General features: G+C 52.2%; 1 protein-coding gene across 19 annotated transcripts in view; it reads right to left on the reverse strand.

Moving 5' to 3' along the window:
* The window catches only part of EPB41L1 (erythrocyte membrane protein band 4.1 like 1), an 80,301-nt gene that overhangs the window by 6,966 nt on the left and 56,921 nt on the right, over positions 1-16,414 (reverse strand). For 8 of the 19 annotated variants that reach the window (XM_083801335.1, XM_083801340.1, XM_083801342.1 and 5 more), the window contains 7 exons: positions 9,224-11,914; positions 8,550-8,657; positions 6,957-7,355; positions 5,459-5,566; positions 4,931-5,011; positions 4,636-4,698; positions 3,627-3,722 (listed from right to left, as the gene is read on the reverse strand). In XM_083801335.1, coding sequence (XP_083657461.1) covers positions 3,627-3,722; positions 4,636-4,698; positions 4,931-5,011; positions 5,459-5,566; positions 6,957-7,355; positions 8,550-8,657; positions 9,224-11,914 — 3,546 coding nt within the window. The remainder of the gene's footprint in view (positions 1-3,626; positions 3,723-4,635; positions 4,699-4,930; positions 5,012-5,458; positions 5,567-6,956; positions 7,356-8,549; positions 8,658-9,223; positions 11,915-16,414) is intronic. The other 11 variants (XM_083801331.1, XM_083801330.1, XM_083801329.1 and 8 more) reach the window with 7 other exon arrangements.

The raw sequence follows: 16,414 nt of genomic DNA on the forward strand, positions 1-16,414 counted from the left end.
ATGCAGACCAGATCCACTTCACATGGAAGTCTGCTGCCTCCCTGGGGCCTGGATTAGGGATGTGAAGAGAAAACTTCTTGCCCTGTTTCAGCCTTCAGACTATTACCTGTTACTGTTTTTTCAAGTAGGCAGTGATGAAGTTTCAAGACGAAGTCCGAGACTTTATGGTGCTGGGGAAACTAGTTAAGGGGTCAGGAGCACAGGTGTGTTCTCTGTCCCTCCAGTTGCAGGGACTGATGAGGTGAGGAGCAGGAAGAGCCACCAAATGGCTCTGAGCCTGGTGTCACCAGCAGAGCTTTGGGTTCTTTGATCACGAGTCTTTTTACAAGACACCAGCAATGGATGGGGTTCACCTGTCTCTAAGGGGAAAAACGATCTTTGCTCAGGAGTTAGCAGTGCTCATTGACAGGACTTTAAATTAGATTTGAAGGGAGAAAGGGATAAAACCAGGTTTGACAGAGACAAGCCTAGGGGTGGTATGACAATGGTTAAAGGACAGTGTGCTAGCAAGGTTCATCAGTCTGCTGCCCCTGTTGAGGTATGGGATGGAGAGCCATGTGGTACCAAAGGCACAAGGGACATTGACAGGTTAGAAATCACCAGTACCCAGAAATGGTCATGCAGGAATTAGGGATTCTCTGCCCCCCAAAACGTGGCAGGATCGCTAACCCAACTGAAGTGCATCTACACCAATGCACACAGTACGTGCAACAACCAGGAGGAGCTGGAAGCCATTGTGCAGCAGACATACTAGGCTATGACATAGTTGCTATCACCAAAACATGGTGGGACAGCTCGCATGAGTAGAGTGCTGCAACGGATGGCTACAAACTCTTCAGAAGTAATAGGCTAGGAAGGAGAGGCGGTGGCGCAGCCCTGTGCATTAGGGAGTCTTTGGATTGTCTTGAGATTAATAACGGCAATGACAGGGTTGAATGTTTATGGGTAAGAATTAGGGGGAAGGCCAATGAGGCACATGTCCTGGTTGGTGTCTGTTACAGACCACCTAACCAGGCCAAAGAGGCAGATGAAATATTCTAAAAACAGCTGGGAGAAGTCTTGCAATCGATAGCCCTTGTTCTTGTGGGGGAATTCAACTTACCAGATGTCTGCTGGAAATACAACGCAGCAGAGAGGAAACAGTCTAGGAGGTTTCTGGAGTGTGTGGAAGATAACTTCCAGACACAGCTGGTGAGCGAGCCAGACTAGAGACAGAGCTGGACCTTTTGCTTGTAAATAGGGAAGGACTTGTAGGTGATATGAAGGTTGGAGGCCACCTCGGGCACAGTGATCATGAATTAATAGTTTTTGATTCTTGGAAAAGTAAGGAGAGGGATTACCAGAACCACCACCCTGGACTTCTGGAGGGCAGACTTCGGTCCTGTTAAGGAGACTGGTTGGCAGAGTCCCTTGGGAGGCAGTCCTGAAGGGCAAAGGAGTCCAGGAAGACTGGACAATCTTCCAGAAGGAAATCCTAAAGGTACAAAGAGCAGGGTGTCCCCATGTGCCAAAAGACGAGCTGGTGAGGAAGAAGACTGGCCTGGCTGAACAGAGAGTTGTGACTAGAGTTCAGGAAGAAAAAGAGGGTTTATGACTTTTGGAAGAAGGCGCAGGTCCCTCAGGAGGACTATAAGGATGTTGCGAGGCTGTGCAGGGACAAAATTAGAAGGGCCAAGGCCCAATTTGAGCTCAATCTGGCTACTTCTGTTAAAGACAATAAAAAATGTTTTTATAAATACAGGAAAAGGAGGACTAAGGAGAATCTCCATCCTTTATTAGATGTGGAGGGAAATAGCGACAAGAAATGAGAAGGCTGAGGTATTTAATGCCTTCTTTGCCTCAGCCTTTAGAAATAAGGCCAGTTATTCTTTGGGTACTCAGCCACCTGAGCTGGTAGGTAGGGATGGGGCACAGAATGAAGACCAGAAGGAAATGGTTAGTGACCACTTAGATGTATGTCTATGGGGCCGGATGGGATCCACGTGAAGGTACTGAGGTAGCTGGCGGAAGTGCTCACCAAGCCACTTTCCATCGTTTATCAGCAGTCCTGGCTATCAGTCCCAGTTGACTGGCATCTAGCAAACATGATGCCCACCTACAAAAAGGGCTGGAACGAGGATCAGGGAAACTATAGGCCTGTCAGTCTGAGCTTAGTGCCAGGGAAGCTCATGGAGCAGATTACCTTGACTGCCATCACACGGCACTTACAGGACAACCAGGCGATCAGGCCCAGTCTGAACGGGTTTATTAAAGGCAGGCCCTGCTTGACGAACCTAATCTCCTTTTACTACAAGGTGACACCCTCAGTGGATGAGGGAAAGGCTGTGGATGTGGTCTAACCTAGACTACAGTAAGGCTTTTGACACTGTTTCCCACAGCATTCTCCCAAAGGAGCTGGCTGCTCAAGGCCTGGATGGCTGTACACTTCATTGGGTTAAAAACTGGCTGTGTGGCCAGGCCCAAAGGGTCATGGTGAATGGAGTTAAATCCAGTTGGAGGCTGGTCACAAGTGATGTCCCCTAGGGCTCAGTACTGGGGATGCTTCTCTTCAACATCTTTATCAATGATCTGGATGAAGGGATCGAGTGCATCCTCAGTAAGTTTGCAGATGACACCAAGTTGAGTGCACATGTTGATCTGCTTGAGGGTAGGAAGGCTTTGCAAAGGGATCTGGATAGGCTGAGGCCAACTGTATGAAGTTCAACAAGGCCAAGTGCCGGGTCCTGCACTTGGGGCAAAACAACCCCAGGCGCCAGGTCCTGCACTTGGGGCACAACGACCCCAAGCAGCTCTACAGGCTGGGGGAAGAGTGGCTGGAAAGGTGCCTGGCGGAAAGGGACCTGGGGGTATTGGTTAATAGCCAGATGAATTAATGATACTGGTCGATAGCTGGCTGAACAGGAGCCAGCGTTGTGCTCAGATGGCCAAGGCAGCCAACAGAATCCTGGCTTTTATCAGAAACAGTGTGGCCAGCAGGACTAGGGAAGTAATTGTCCCTCTGTACTTGGCTAAGGTGAGGCCGCACCTTGACTATTGTGTTCAGTTTTGGGCCCCTCACTACAAGAAGGACATCGAGGCCCTGGAATGTGTCCAGAGATGGGCAATGAAGCTGGTGAGGGGTCTAGAAAATAAGTATTGCAAGGAGCAGCTGACAGAACTGGGGTTGTTTAGCCTAGAGATAAGGAAGCTCAGGGGAGATCTTATCTTGCTGTACAATTACCTTAAAGGAAGCTATAGCGAGGTGGGGATTGTGTTCTTCTCCCAAGCACCAAGCGATGCAATGAGGGAAAATGGCATCAAGTTGCACCAGGGGAAGCTTAGGTTGGATATTAGGAGAAATTTCTTTACTGAAAGAGTTGTGTAGCATTGGAACAGGTTGCCCAGGAAAGTGGTTGAGTCACCAACCCTGCAGGTCTTCAAGAAACATGTAGATGTAGCACTTAGTAGCATGGTAAGCGTTGGACTCTAGAACTAGGTTAAAGGTTGGACTAGATGATTTTAGGTATTTTACAACCTGAATGATTCTGTGATTCTTCTGTACCAACAACAGCATAACTCCACCTTCCTCAAACTCCATTGGCTTTCATCAGCCCCCTCTTGGCTGCCCCGTTTGGAGATGCTCTTACCTTGGTAACATGGGTAGTGGTGGAAGTAGAGAGGGTTTCTGCAGTGGCACTGAATATGCTGGTGAGCACTTCCTTCCCAGTGGAGCTGCCGGTGATCTGCAGGACAGAGCAGGAGTGTCAGCAGGGGCTGCCACAGGGGAGCCTTTAGGGCTGGCTCCCTTGGTGCTTCCAAAGGTCTGGGACCTTCCCACTGGGACAATGTTGCTGAGGTGAGCGTGTCTGCCTTGCTGAGGGGAGAGCACGGCAAGGAAAAAGATGACGTGCTGTGCTTCTGACTGGATGTGTGTTTTCATGTGGCGCAGAACAGCTACCCCAAGCCTAGACCAACAAAAAAAGTCTCTCTGCAGCAAGATGATGATTAGATGACAGCATCTCACTCTTGCCCATCAGTGCCTTAGGGCCAATGTAAAGGCAGGGTTCTCAGGCTTCCTCTGTCCCTAAACGCAGCACTTTGTTCTGCTTTTCGTGGAAGCATCTGGGAAGCCTGAGCCAAGCACTACCTCCCTGGGCTCCAGGCTCACCAGGTGACCAGCATGGGGTGGCACATGGCATTTAGCCAAGCTTGATTCCATTTCAAAGGAATAATCAAGTAGGAAGACACTTCATACAGGAAGGGCTGCTCCTGGGCAGGGTTGTTGATGGCTGTCACCTCCACGGAGTTATGAGACGTTAAGCATGGCCCTGGGTAGTCTGGCAGCATCCTCAGTGCTAAAGATATCTCAGCCCGCTTGAGACTTCACCAGGAACTGGGCTATTTTTTATTTTATTCTGGGGAATTATCCTCCTCCAGCTGATGCTCAGGGTGTATATCCACCACAGGAGAAACACCACGGGCATGGTTCCCCAGCCTTCTTGCCCCTCAGTACCCACGCGCCCTTCTGCTCTCGCCCAGTACCATGGGATCAGCCACGGTCACTGCGCTGCAACACTGCACAGCGGGATGGCCAGCACAGCCCTGAGGGACTGCCTACCTCTCTCCTTCCCCCCCTCCCTCCTGTGCCCCACTCACCGGTGACACAGAGCGAAGTTCTGTCACGGGGCCAGCCCCTTTCCCAGGCTTGGTGGTGTTATCCTGAAAGAAGAGCACACGGGCAGGTGAGCTCTGGCACAACGCACAGGCCAGTGCAGCGAGCTCCAGAGGGCAGCTTTGGAGCAGGGCAGCTCGCCCCAGAGCCTTCGCTGGCAAGGCGAGGTCTTCCTCTCCCCACCCCAGCAGCACGGCCTGTTCCAGCCTCCCTCCCCAAAACAGGGGGATGGCACGGGACGTCCGCAGCCCCAGCACCGTGAGGGCCAGCCCCGCTTACTGAGGTTGTTGGCACAGTCTCTGCGGTGACTGCCTGAGCAGCAGCTGTCGCGTCTTTGTGGCCAAGGGCGCTTCCTTCCACCTGCCAAAGGCAAAGGCAGCCTAGTGAGTCTGGAGGTACCTGTGAAGGGGCTACATCTGCAGAGATGGAGCTTTACTTCCCTGCTGTCAGGGAAGCAATGCCCGTGGGCCAAGCAGCACAGTGCGGAGCACATGGTGACCGTCCCTCTCTGCAGACATCGCCACATCCAGCACTGCAGCAGCATGGCAAGCTGGGCAAGGGAAGCACGTGTAGGGGAGGGGTTCAAGGGTGCCTGCATGGAAAAGTAAATGCAGAGTAACTTTGGACAGGCTTTGAATTGATGTTCTGGGGAGTACAGCAAGACAAGAGAAAGCAGAGAACCCCAATGGTCTTGGCTCAGCCACTGGCCCTCACGGCACTGGTGTCTGGGGCCAGTTTTTCCTGGACTGAGGCTCTGCAGAGCCATCAGGGAGCAGGTCCATGAAAGGACAGACCCAGCCATGTCACCTGGGCTGCTTCTGGGGTGCTGATCTGGTGAGGAGCAGAGGCGTCTTCAGGATTCTTTGTGCCCAACCCCAGGCAAACAGTCACAGCATCCGTTTTCAGGGCTCGTGACTGCAGAAGAAACATGGGAAGTCAGCCACTGCTCCAACGAAACCTGCTTCCCTGGGCGCACCAAGGCAGCCCTGCCTAGAGGACACTTCAGTGCTCCTCCTGCACCAGTGTGCCTGACCAGGGCCCCACTGTAATCTCCTGCAAGCGCGACTGTGTGCGACAACCTGCAAGTGTCACGCTGGCCCTCACCAGACCAAGAGCAGAGGCCAAGCTGCTACACTGGGCTAACAGCTACCATGCAAAGAGCCCTACAGGATTGACATACCTCAAATCAGACCTCATGCTCCATCCCAAGGCTGCCAGGGATTTTTTGGACAGATTCATAGACACCACAGGTCAGGGCAAATTGGTCTTCACCCACCAATTCTATTTCTCTCGTGACCTTTGGCATTTCTATGATCTGCTTCAGTTCCTGACAGCTGCGGTGACGCTTGGCTGCCAGACAGAGGCTAACGTGGGGAAACTTGGGTTTCCAGCACATGCCCAGCATTTCTGAGACAACTGCCCCTGCTGAGTGCTGGAGTTGATAATCCAAGCCCACAGCCCAGCAGCACACAGCATGTGATGCTCCAAACAAGGGCTGTCTCAGAGGCAACTTGCTTTCTTCTGTAGCTTCCTCCTGGCTCCAGGTCTGGACTCATGCTGTGAGCAGCTCCAGAGAACAGTTGGGGAACTCACCTGGCCGGGGCTGGGGAGCTGTGGCCAGCGCTGACTGGCCCAGGCAGAAGATGCTCTGGCCCCGCGCAGAGATCATGCTATATTTCATCCAAGGTGGGGCTGGCTTTACTGTCCTCTCACAGCAGCATACGCTCAGCTTCCCCTCGGACACACATGTGCCACATGCAGCTTTCTTAGCCCTGCTATAAGCACTCCCAGCGTATGGCTGGCCCTCCACGACCTTCAGAGCTGCTCTCACAGGCTACTCTGCAAACCTCTCCTGCCCAGGCACGAGCAGACAGGATAGTTGGCAGCACATTTCTCTTCGCTGTACAAACTGGGCACTGACTTCATGCAAAATACAGAGACAGAGCCATCAGTTACCAAAACATGCCCTTCCAGCTGCTGACATGCTGTAGTGGTGTGAGGGACAGGCTAGGCAGCCAGACACAGCGTATTAAGAGACAGTGATGACTTCTGGTTAGCAGATGCACAAAACACGCGACAGAGCCATGCCCCTGCCCAAACAGAAAGAACCATGCAAGACAGACAAGAGCATGCATCAGGGTAAAATAGTTACACCAGACAGGAACCCAGGCAGTCTGAAAGCTAGCATGCTCTTCCAAATTGATGTGGGACTGCACATCGGGAAGGCAATACCAAGCACCAGGACAGAGAACATGGAGAGATGACAGCACCGAAGCAATCTTGGTGGAACGGCTTCCCTGTGTACCTCTAGCTGGGAGACATCTGTGCTGGGCTGGGAGACTTTCTCCCTGACTTTGACATCTTCTTCCAGTCCAGGAACAACTTTGTCAGTATGCTGGAAGGAAACCAGGCCTTCATCTTCCATCTCACTCTTGTCCTTGTCCAGCTCGGGCAGGCTTCGGGAGATGTCCTCAAAGGCTGTTCCATGGAAGTCACCAATCACTGTGAAGTCCACCTCTGCTTCCAGGCTGGAGGTTGAACTGACCGTGATGCTGGAGCACTTGCGCTCGATGGCCAGGTGGTTGTCCTTCAGAAACACTGCGTCCTTCTCCTGGTCCTGCTCCTCATCACCAGTGTCACTCTCAGGAGCCCTGTGCCGAGGTGGCTTAGCTTTCTCCTCGGTGCCTTCCCTCAAGCCTGCTCTCTGAATGAGACACAATGATGGAGAGAGATGGAGACAGTGAGCATGGCATGGCACGGCAACGCGGGCTGCGCTGACAGAGGAGAGGGGGGAGGAGGAGGAGAAAAGGCTGCAGCGAACATCACAGAGTAGAGTTAAACACAACTCAAGCATGGAAACTGAAACCTTTCTGACAGCAGCGACTTTGCAGGGGTGGGGGGAAAAGGGTTATTTAATCTGATTTTGCCAAAAGCCTACTGGTAATTAATCACTGGAAAAAAGGGTCAGTCACACAGAAAAGCTTGGCCAGCTTAGAGGCACATCAGTGCACCTAGTGAAAGCAGATGTATGCAAAACAACAGCTCTGTTAAGAGACATTCAGAAACAGCTCAAACGCCAATGCTATCATACACCGGTAAAACTGGGAACGAAAAAAAAAAAAAGACAAAGGGAAAAAAGAAGAGTTTTAAAGAAAAGGGCCCCATCAGCAAGGTACAGTGAAGGAGAAGCGAAGGAGCGTGCCAACTGCACTGAGCTCAGCCCAAGTGGAGCATCCATGTGGGGCTGGGGGACATCACCCCAGAGGGAGGAGGGCTAGACACACCACAGCTGCCCACCAGCCCCCCTCCAAAGGCCTCGCGCAACCAGGGGTGACTCTTAAGGCATCAGATCGTGTGTTCGGTCAGTGTAATTGACAGCACGATCAGAGCCCAGGGACTACCTCCCTCCACCAGCTGCTCCCCAAACACAGACATACCTCTCAACTCTGCCATCAGAGGGTACATCTCTTCTTGCCATATTTTGTCATGAAGCGATGGGAAATCTAGACCCATGCGTTTGCTTTATTTTGCATCTTGCTCTAGGCATTTCTCCCTTAGAAATCATCCCACTAATGCCACGGGAAGCCCACCTCCTGGACTCTGGTCCAAGCATTTGCTGCCAGAGCCATCCCCTGCAACGTGCCAGGCTCTGCTGGCAAAGGCACTTTTTGTTTGCACTGCTGGGAGGTTGAGAGGTATGAGAAACAGGGTGTCAAACAAACGCAAGAGGAACACAGCCGCATATGTGTTTGTGTGTGTGTGTGTGTGTGAGTGTGTGTATAAATACATTCGTAACAGCTCTACCAGGGGGAGAGGAGCTGGAAGCATACAGTCCTCAGCTGCTTAAGGTAAGCTATCATACTATGGCAAAAAGCAGTTAGTAAAACAGCAGTGAGACCTGTAAGACCACTGGAACAGCAGTCTTTAAATTCTCTTCTTTCATGCTGGATTTTACAGACGGGTCAGATAAATCCTTTTCTTCCCCACTTGGTTCCTGAGATTTGCTCTGGATTAGAGAAAATGGTTAGTTTTGAGGAAATTAACTCTATAGGAGCTGATCTAATGCTTACAAGAGTGAAGAAAGCTATTTCATCATCCAGCCACCAGCTTGCCGAAGACAGGGGAGGATGGGTGAGGCTGGTGAGCTAAGCAAGAAGGGTTATCAACGTAAGAAATGCAGGGGTGAAGCTGGAAGCGTGGGCATGTTGCTGACTGGTGTATGTACATCTGTGGCAGAGCCACACCTCCTTAATCCAACCCCCCATCTCCCTTCTTGCTCCTGGACATGAGGCTTGGGTGCCCATTTTCAGGATTAGCGAGTGGCATTCTCCAGGTTGCCAAAATGTCGGGCGGGGGGGAGGTATCACGAAACAAAAAGCTGATGAACCAACTAGCCAGCAGGTCTGCATTCAGCAAATAAGCCTGACCGCACACACATACATAAAAGGACAGGGGATGCAAAGCGACTGTTCTCAGTCAATGGATGTGTGAGGTGCCACTGAACATGGTAAATAAAGAGCCACACAACATGCGCATGAACTTTCCATCCGGACAGTTCATTGGAAGAGTTACCACGGCTTCTGCCAGTGTGAGTTCACAGCCGGAGTCAGGGGAAGCCAGGTCAGCACTGTCTTCTCCATGCTCCAGATCAACAGAAACATCTTCCTTCAGAGACAGGGGCTGAGAGGAGTTTCCCGAACCAGCCCCTTGCCCCTTGAGGGCAAATGAGGCCACACTGGATGCCAGTTCCACCGGAGTACCTGTCAGCGACGGAGGCGAGATGGGGCCTGTGTTCAAAAGCACGTCCTGTGTCAGACTCATCTTCCCCTTTGCTTTTGCTGGTCTCTCAGTTTCAGGCAAATGCTCTTCTTCCTCCTGGGCTGCCCTTCGCTCAGCTTCACTTTGCTCAAACATCTTAATCTTAGAGGCCACTGAGGTCTTCTTGTAGCTCTCACTGTCCTGCCAGCTACCCAGGAGCGGGGCCTCGGTGACACCTCTGTGCTCCTGGGACACAGTTTCTGTCCTACCATCAGTACACACCAATGGCCCAGACTCTCTCTTCTGTATCCCACTGCTCACTTGCAGCTCTTCACTGCCTTCATACATAGAGGTTGAAAGCTGGAACATTGTGCTTTCTTGACGTATTCCCGTTACAGTGGAGTGGGAGTGCAGGACATCAGCATCTTCTTTGGGAGGCTGCACTGGCTGCCCCAGAGCAAGGTCACTGTCCCTAGCAGGTTCTCCTACCACAGAGCTCCTGCCTTGCAGAGCTTGTCCCACATTAAACTCCAAGTCCCAGGGCGGCTCTTGTGCTTTGGTATGTGCAGTGTGGAGCGGCCCTCCAGACTCAGGACCCTTTGGAGGCAGGTGTCCTATAATGGTCTCAGTCTTTTGTTCTGCTTCTTCTGCCTTGGGAGACAGCTGTTTCATGCAAGGGCTTTTGTCATGGGATAATTCTTGCATTCCACAGCCTTCATCTCCCATCAGCTTTCCTGATCTGGGCCCTATGTTCTGGGAGAGCTCTTTTATCATAGGCTTTTCTTCCTGGAGTGGCTTTTCTGTGGTTCTCTGGACTCCCTTTGTAGTGACAGGGTTTGAGTCCCAGACATCCTCCCCTGTGGCCGGATCTCTGACTGGCTCTGCTGCACTGTCTATGTTTTGGTGTAGTCCTCTTGCAACAGGACTTGCATCTTGGTGTATTTTCCTTGTAGCAAAGCCCACATCTTGTGGTCTTTCTTCAGGTTCAGAACTCACGTCCCCGGGTGTTTCATACTCTGTCACAGGGCTCGTGTCCTTGAGTGCCCCTGCAGAACCTGCCTCCCTGCACGTCACCTCTTTTGAGGGGTTCACATACTCCAGTGTGCCCACACCTCTCACAAGGCTGGTGCCCTGGGACAGGTCTTGGCCTTCGGATTCTGTGTCCTGGGCTGGCTCTGCAGGGACAGGGCCTGGTTGCTGGGGAAAGGGCCCAGGGGTGGGAGTGCTGGGTTCATCCTCCTCCAGCCCTGCAGTGGCATGAGGGCAGCCCGGCTGAGGCACAGCTGAAGAGGATGATTTAGTCTCTATCTCTTCCATCTGCAGAACCACTCTGGAGCTTTCCTCCTCATTCCCATCAGGTATGGTTCTTTCTGAGAGCCTCCACTCTGTCACAGAGACGTCCGTGCCCCACTGCTCTCCTGCAGCTGGGCTCTGTTTCAGGTCCTCAGCCCTACTGCCTTCCTGTTCCAGGGCACTCAGCTTCAATCCTCCTACTGGGCTTTGCAGATCCTTTTCATCTGAGCCCACCTCCTGGGAACACAACATGGTTTCATCTTTCTCCTGTGTTTCACAGCCCCTAAGACTCGCTGTTGCTTCCTCTTGCTGCACTGACAAACAGTGCTCCTGCTCCAAGGGAGGACGTCCTGCAGGGCTTGTCTCATCATAGCCTGTCTCAGGCTGCTCTGGCACTACGGCAGGTTTTTCTGATGCTGCTCTCTGTTGCTCATACACTGAGGAAGTGGACTGGAACCTTTCTTCCATGGGTGTTGTGGGCTCTGATCCCTCTCCTGGCCTGTTCACTGTGGTTTCTGGCATCTCCACCAAGTCAAGCTGTCCTCCTGCCTCTGAAAGCAGATGTGTTTTATTGTCCTTCTCATCTCCCTCTAGGTCTCCTAAGTAGATGATCCTCTGTGTAGCAGAAGTCTCTGTGTTGTCATCACTAGACTTCACTTTAATTTTAATGAACTCTGTGGTTGCAGTTAGCACTCTGGTATCCTGCTTCCTGGAGGCTGCAGAAACGTGCTCCTCAGAGATCATCTTGCTTTCTCCCTGGGGCAGATCTGGTCCCAAAGTCTTGGTCCTTTGCTTCTCTTCAGGCTGCTGGCTTGGCCTGGACAGACCTGGTGCACTTGCAGTTACTCCCTCGCCTCTCTCTTTGGGCTCCTCCTCTGCTCTCTCAGGTGGCAAGCACTTTGCCTCCATGCTGGGCTCCTCCCTGGTTTCCTTCTCACAGATCTCGTCCTCCCAGACAGACTCAAAATCTTCGGGACTAGCAATCATTTTTGCTCTCTTCCAGGTCTCCAGATCTGCATCTGTTGTCTCTTCCTGGCCTGCCACTTCCTTGGCTTTCCCTACTGCCATCTCCACTTTCGACATGCTCACACTCATTTTCACCTCTGAAGTACCTGCACGTGCTTCTTCTTTCTTGACTCCCAGAGCTTTCTTTAGAGCTACCTCTTCCAGCCTAGAAGTTTCTCTCTCTATAAATACCCAATGCTCCGAGCCCTGCATTGCAATTGGAGCAAGAAGAGTTAGCATCAAACATACTTTACCTAACAGCTGATGATTGCTTTCATGAGTAACAGAAAGCTGATGTGCCTTAGATGGGGTTGACTAAATTAATAATTATTGTTCATGCAAGAGTTGAGGCAGGGTATATACAAAGAGCCTGACAACTGATGGCATTGATGGAGAGAAGGTACTTAAAATAAGGGGGCTGATGCTGTGAAAGTGGCTGAGTCCTCTCCAGGGCCTTGGACCACCTCCTGTTATGGGCAATGGCCTACCAACATACCTGCAAAATCTGTCACTTTTTTGGAAATAAAGAAGTGGGAGCAATGCTCTCAGCAGGCACATTAACAGAGCTCCCCATGAGGCAGGGGAGTACAGCAGACTAAACCAAACTGGGACTCCCCATTTCACTCCTGTTTTTAGCTGGCCCGAACAGTTTCTATGAGAGCTAAGGGTGAGATTTTGTTGTAAGCAGTGGTTGTTTTGTCTAGCTTCACTCTCAGTTTCATCCACATGCCCTAATACCAAGTTGGACTGAGCAAGAAGTAGCATGAGCAAGAAGAGAAGCCACCTTAGGCATCAGCAAGGCCCTTTCCCCTTCCTACCAGACGCTGCCACTTGGATTCACTCCAAGGTCCATCCTTCCTTTCCAGATCTCCTGGGAAATATCATCAAAACCAATTATTTAGCAGAGGTTTCTAGCGATGCTGAAACCATGCAGTTCAGAAAAGCAACCTTTAAAAAGTTAACTGTAAAATGAAAAAACATAGGCTCGGCGGCTGAGATAGCTGCAGGGACTGCAGCAAGGACCAAGTGAAGGCTGCAGCATCCTGCTGCAAAGACACAGTGAGTATTTGATATAGCACACAGTGAAGCTATGCTGCTGTGCAGGGGTGGATGCCAGATTACTATTACTACATACACTTGGTACAGTCATGTGTTTGTCCTGCAAGACCCCTGAAGACCTCACAAGCTCCAAAGACAAAGCAGGGATAAATTTTTTCCAATTCTGGAACAGAAGGCTGAAAATAACCCATGAGAACACAGCAACAGGAAAACAGCAATGGGCATTTGTACTGATGAGGAAGCCCAGCAGCCTCCTCAGCCATCCTAGGGTACATACTGCACACACACGAAGGGCAGGGCTGCAGGTCCTGCAGAGCTCACCACGGGGCTCCCATGGCCACTCTGGGCTGGCTCTGCCCACACCATGGGACGCCCAGGACACTGGCCAGTAGGACAGAGCCAGTGTTGCTTTTGCAGGGTGAGAGAAACTGGCCTTCTGCAGCACCTTCCTGCACGTCAGCCGCAGGGAGCTGGGGCTGGCTGCACTCTCCCTACTCAAACGAGGAAAACAAAGTAATGCAAAGGAGAGCTGGACCGGCAGTACCCTACACAGAGGGGCCAGGGTGAATGTTGGGAGTGGTTACACCCAGAATGGAAACCTAATTGATACCGAATAAAGAGAAACAGAGGACAGAAGGAAGCACAGAGAGAGAGAGAAGGGAAAACGAGATTAGAGGAGAGAGAGAAAGGAGGAAAAACAACTGGTAATGGAAAGGCCTCCACAAGGAGGGGAATCAGAAATCACAGAATTACAGAATGGTTTGGGTTGGAAGGGACCTTAAAGAACGCCCAATTCCAAACCCCTGCCATGGGCAGGGACACCTCCCACCAGCCCAGGCTGCCCCCAGTCCCATCCAGCTTGGCCTTGAACACCTCCAGGGATGGGGCATCCACAGCTCCTCTGGGCAACCTGTTCCAGTGCCTCACCACCCTCAGAGTAAAAAAAGTCTTCCTTTTATCTAATCTAAATCTACCCTCTTTCAGTTCAAAGCTTCAGTTTAAAAATTGGTGAGAGCCCCCAACAAAAAAGATGCCACCCCCTAGTTCCTGCCTTCTTTACCAGGTGCCAAAGAAAGGTCTATGGCTGCTGGCACTCAGCATCGCAGGCTGTGGTGCTAGCACCACCTGGGCAGTCAGCATACCTAGTGCTGGCTCCTTTCCCTGCCACGCTCTGGTGAGAGCAAGCGGCTGTTGCACTGCAGCAGGAGGCTATGGAGCAGGCCTGCACCATGACAACTGGCTGTGAGCACTGAGGAGCCTAGACCCTTCAGTAGAGCCATCCTCCACCAGCTTCCCACAGCACCCCTTGCACAAGCCTCCCTGGTATCAATTCTCAGTGTACCCGCGTTCCCAAAAACTGCCTGCTCTGCAGGCCACTTTCTCCACATCTGCCTCCCCCAGTGGTCTCCTCACATGGTTTTGTTTCTTGTTGGTCCACAGAAGCCACAGCAGAGGTACTCAGTGACTCCCAGGCACATCTGTGTCTTTCATGGGTAAGTTTGACCCAGGAAGCACCACTACCATGAGCTAAATGGGTACCTTGGGCCTACCAGGATGCCCAGATCAGTTTCCAGCCTTTTCTGAACACTAGGAATGCTCATGGTTGATTCAGCCAGAGGACGGCTTACTTCCCTGAGGGTACAGCTCTTCTGGTCCTGCAACGCAGCCTCACCGATCGACCCTTTCTGCAGCCAATGCACTGATAGACAGGGCTTGAGCACAGGTACAGATCTCTTCAGCTTTTTCTTCCCTTTTCTCTGGCTGTAAGACAGAGTCCTTTTGGGGGAGACCTTCCCCAGACAAAGATGATGAGCCTGGTCAGGATCCTGCTCTGAGGTAAGGCTCTAGACAAATGTTGTTGTACATTAAAGAGCGTTAGGTTAAGTCTTCTGAAGCCTGGAACAATATGTTGATCCACAGCAGTACCTCATAACCAGTAAGGAAAAAACGAAATCTCCGGATTTATCTCTAAACCAGCTTCTCCTCAAACTTTCTTGGGATGAGCATAGCCCGTGCCAGGGAAACAGCCAACTGCCCTGTAGTATGTTCTGAACTCTCTGCTGCAGGTGGCTCAAGGCCAGCCCTGGCCACAGCTCTGGTTCCACAGCTCTTGGCAGCCCCCCAGAGCCTGAGGACTCCTGGGTACGTTCAGTGCAAACAGCTGGATACCTCCAGGAAAGCAGAGAACTTCTGGAGCTTTGGAGTTTTTTTTTTTCCCCCTAACACACCTTCTCCAGAGAACAGGAGCAGCTGGGAAGGACATTCTCACCACGGCCTTCATGTCACAAGAAAGGACAAACACGGAGACGGGAAAGAAATGCAACGACAATGTGGAACAGAGACAGCCTTCTGCACCTGATGGCTGCAGGCAAAGCTCACAACCTCAGAGGAGCCCAGAGCAGTCAGGAGGTTTTCCCTTTGGCACTGTTCCTGTTGTACCTGCCATTTTTCTTTGCTCCTCTGCAAAGAAAAGACCCAGCTCACCTGAAAGGAATGCACAAGCCTCACAATAAGGAGGGAAGAATTAATGAATCCAAGATCATGATGACACTGTTGTCACCAGAAGCTGAGGAGACTCCATCCAACTCCCAGTCCGGCACTCTTCCTCCAGCAAGAGTGAGAACCAAGGAGGGGAAGGTGGAGAAGTGACCACACGTAGGCAGGGGTGGCAGATAACCCAACCTCAGCAACCCCATGGGCACCAAGGGACTTTCCACTTGAGCACGATGCAAGCTCTGCAGATGTGCCGGTCTTCGTGCAATCATCCTCATGGGATCCTGACTTCCTCATGGAGAGCGCCAGCCACATGTGGGCAAGGCTGCATGCATCAGATGCTGAATGTCAGCTGCCAATGTGTGGAGAGAAACCTCAGGTGAGACCAGCTGGCTGTCAGCACCTCAGCACAGCCCTGGCACCCCAAGGGCCTCTGGAGGGCAGAAGAGAGGAACGCGTGCATTTAGTGCAGCGTGCACACCTCGTTGCTGCTGTTTCTGTGCACAGGCTGCAGCATTCTGCTCCGGCAGAGATTGCATCTCCCTTCTGTAGACAAGTGCAGTACTGGCACCTAGAAGTTCACAGCAACCCCCAAGTACTGGCACATAGAGGGGCCCAGAACAAAACAGGAGATGCTGCCACAGAGCCCAAGCCTCACCGAAGGTGCATTTATCCTTGCTGAAGCCCGAGGCTGTGCTCAAACCCTCACTCATATCCATCCCACCTCTCGGGGACACGTGCTTCAGCCCAGGTTCACACTCCAGCTGTCCTGGTGGAGCAGAACCTGCCCCTGCCAGCGCTGGGATCTCTAGCACCGAGCCAAGGGCTGCTCTGAGCTGCAGATGGGGCAGATGCTGCCTGTGTGGGCCGGGCAGCACAGGCAGTGGCCTGGGCCTAAGTTCAGTTTCCCCAAGCACAGTGGGACTGGACCCCAGTGGGGCCAACAAGCCAGGCCTGCCCATCCTGCCTTGGCTCATCTCCACAGCACAGTCCCCGTGCACAGGGAGGACTCCCGGTCACCCCGCTCGCAGCAGCATCACAGCCGGGGACATCAGGGAGCATCAGGGTGCAACCAACCTCGCCCTTGCCCCCTCCACCCCTCCCCTGTCCACCTGCCCCAGCCTGCTGCTGCTCCCCTGATGCCTTTTCTGGGGG

The sequence above is a fragment of the Anser anser genome (genome assembly GCF_964211835.1).
Source record: "Anser anser genome assembly, chromosome: 16".
In the NCBI taxonomy this organism is placed as follows: Eukaryota; Metazoa; Chordata; class Aves; order Anseriformes; family Anatidae; genus Anser; species Anser anser.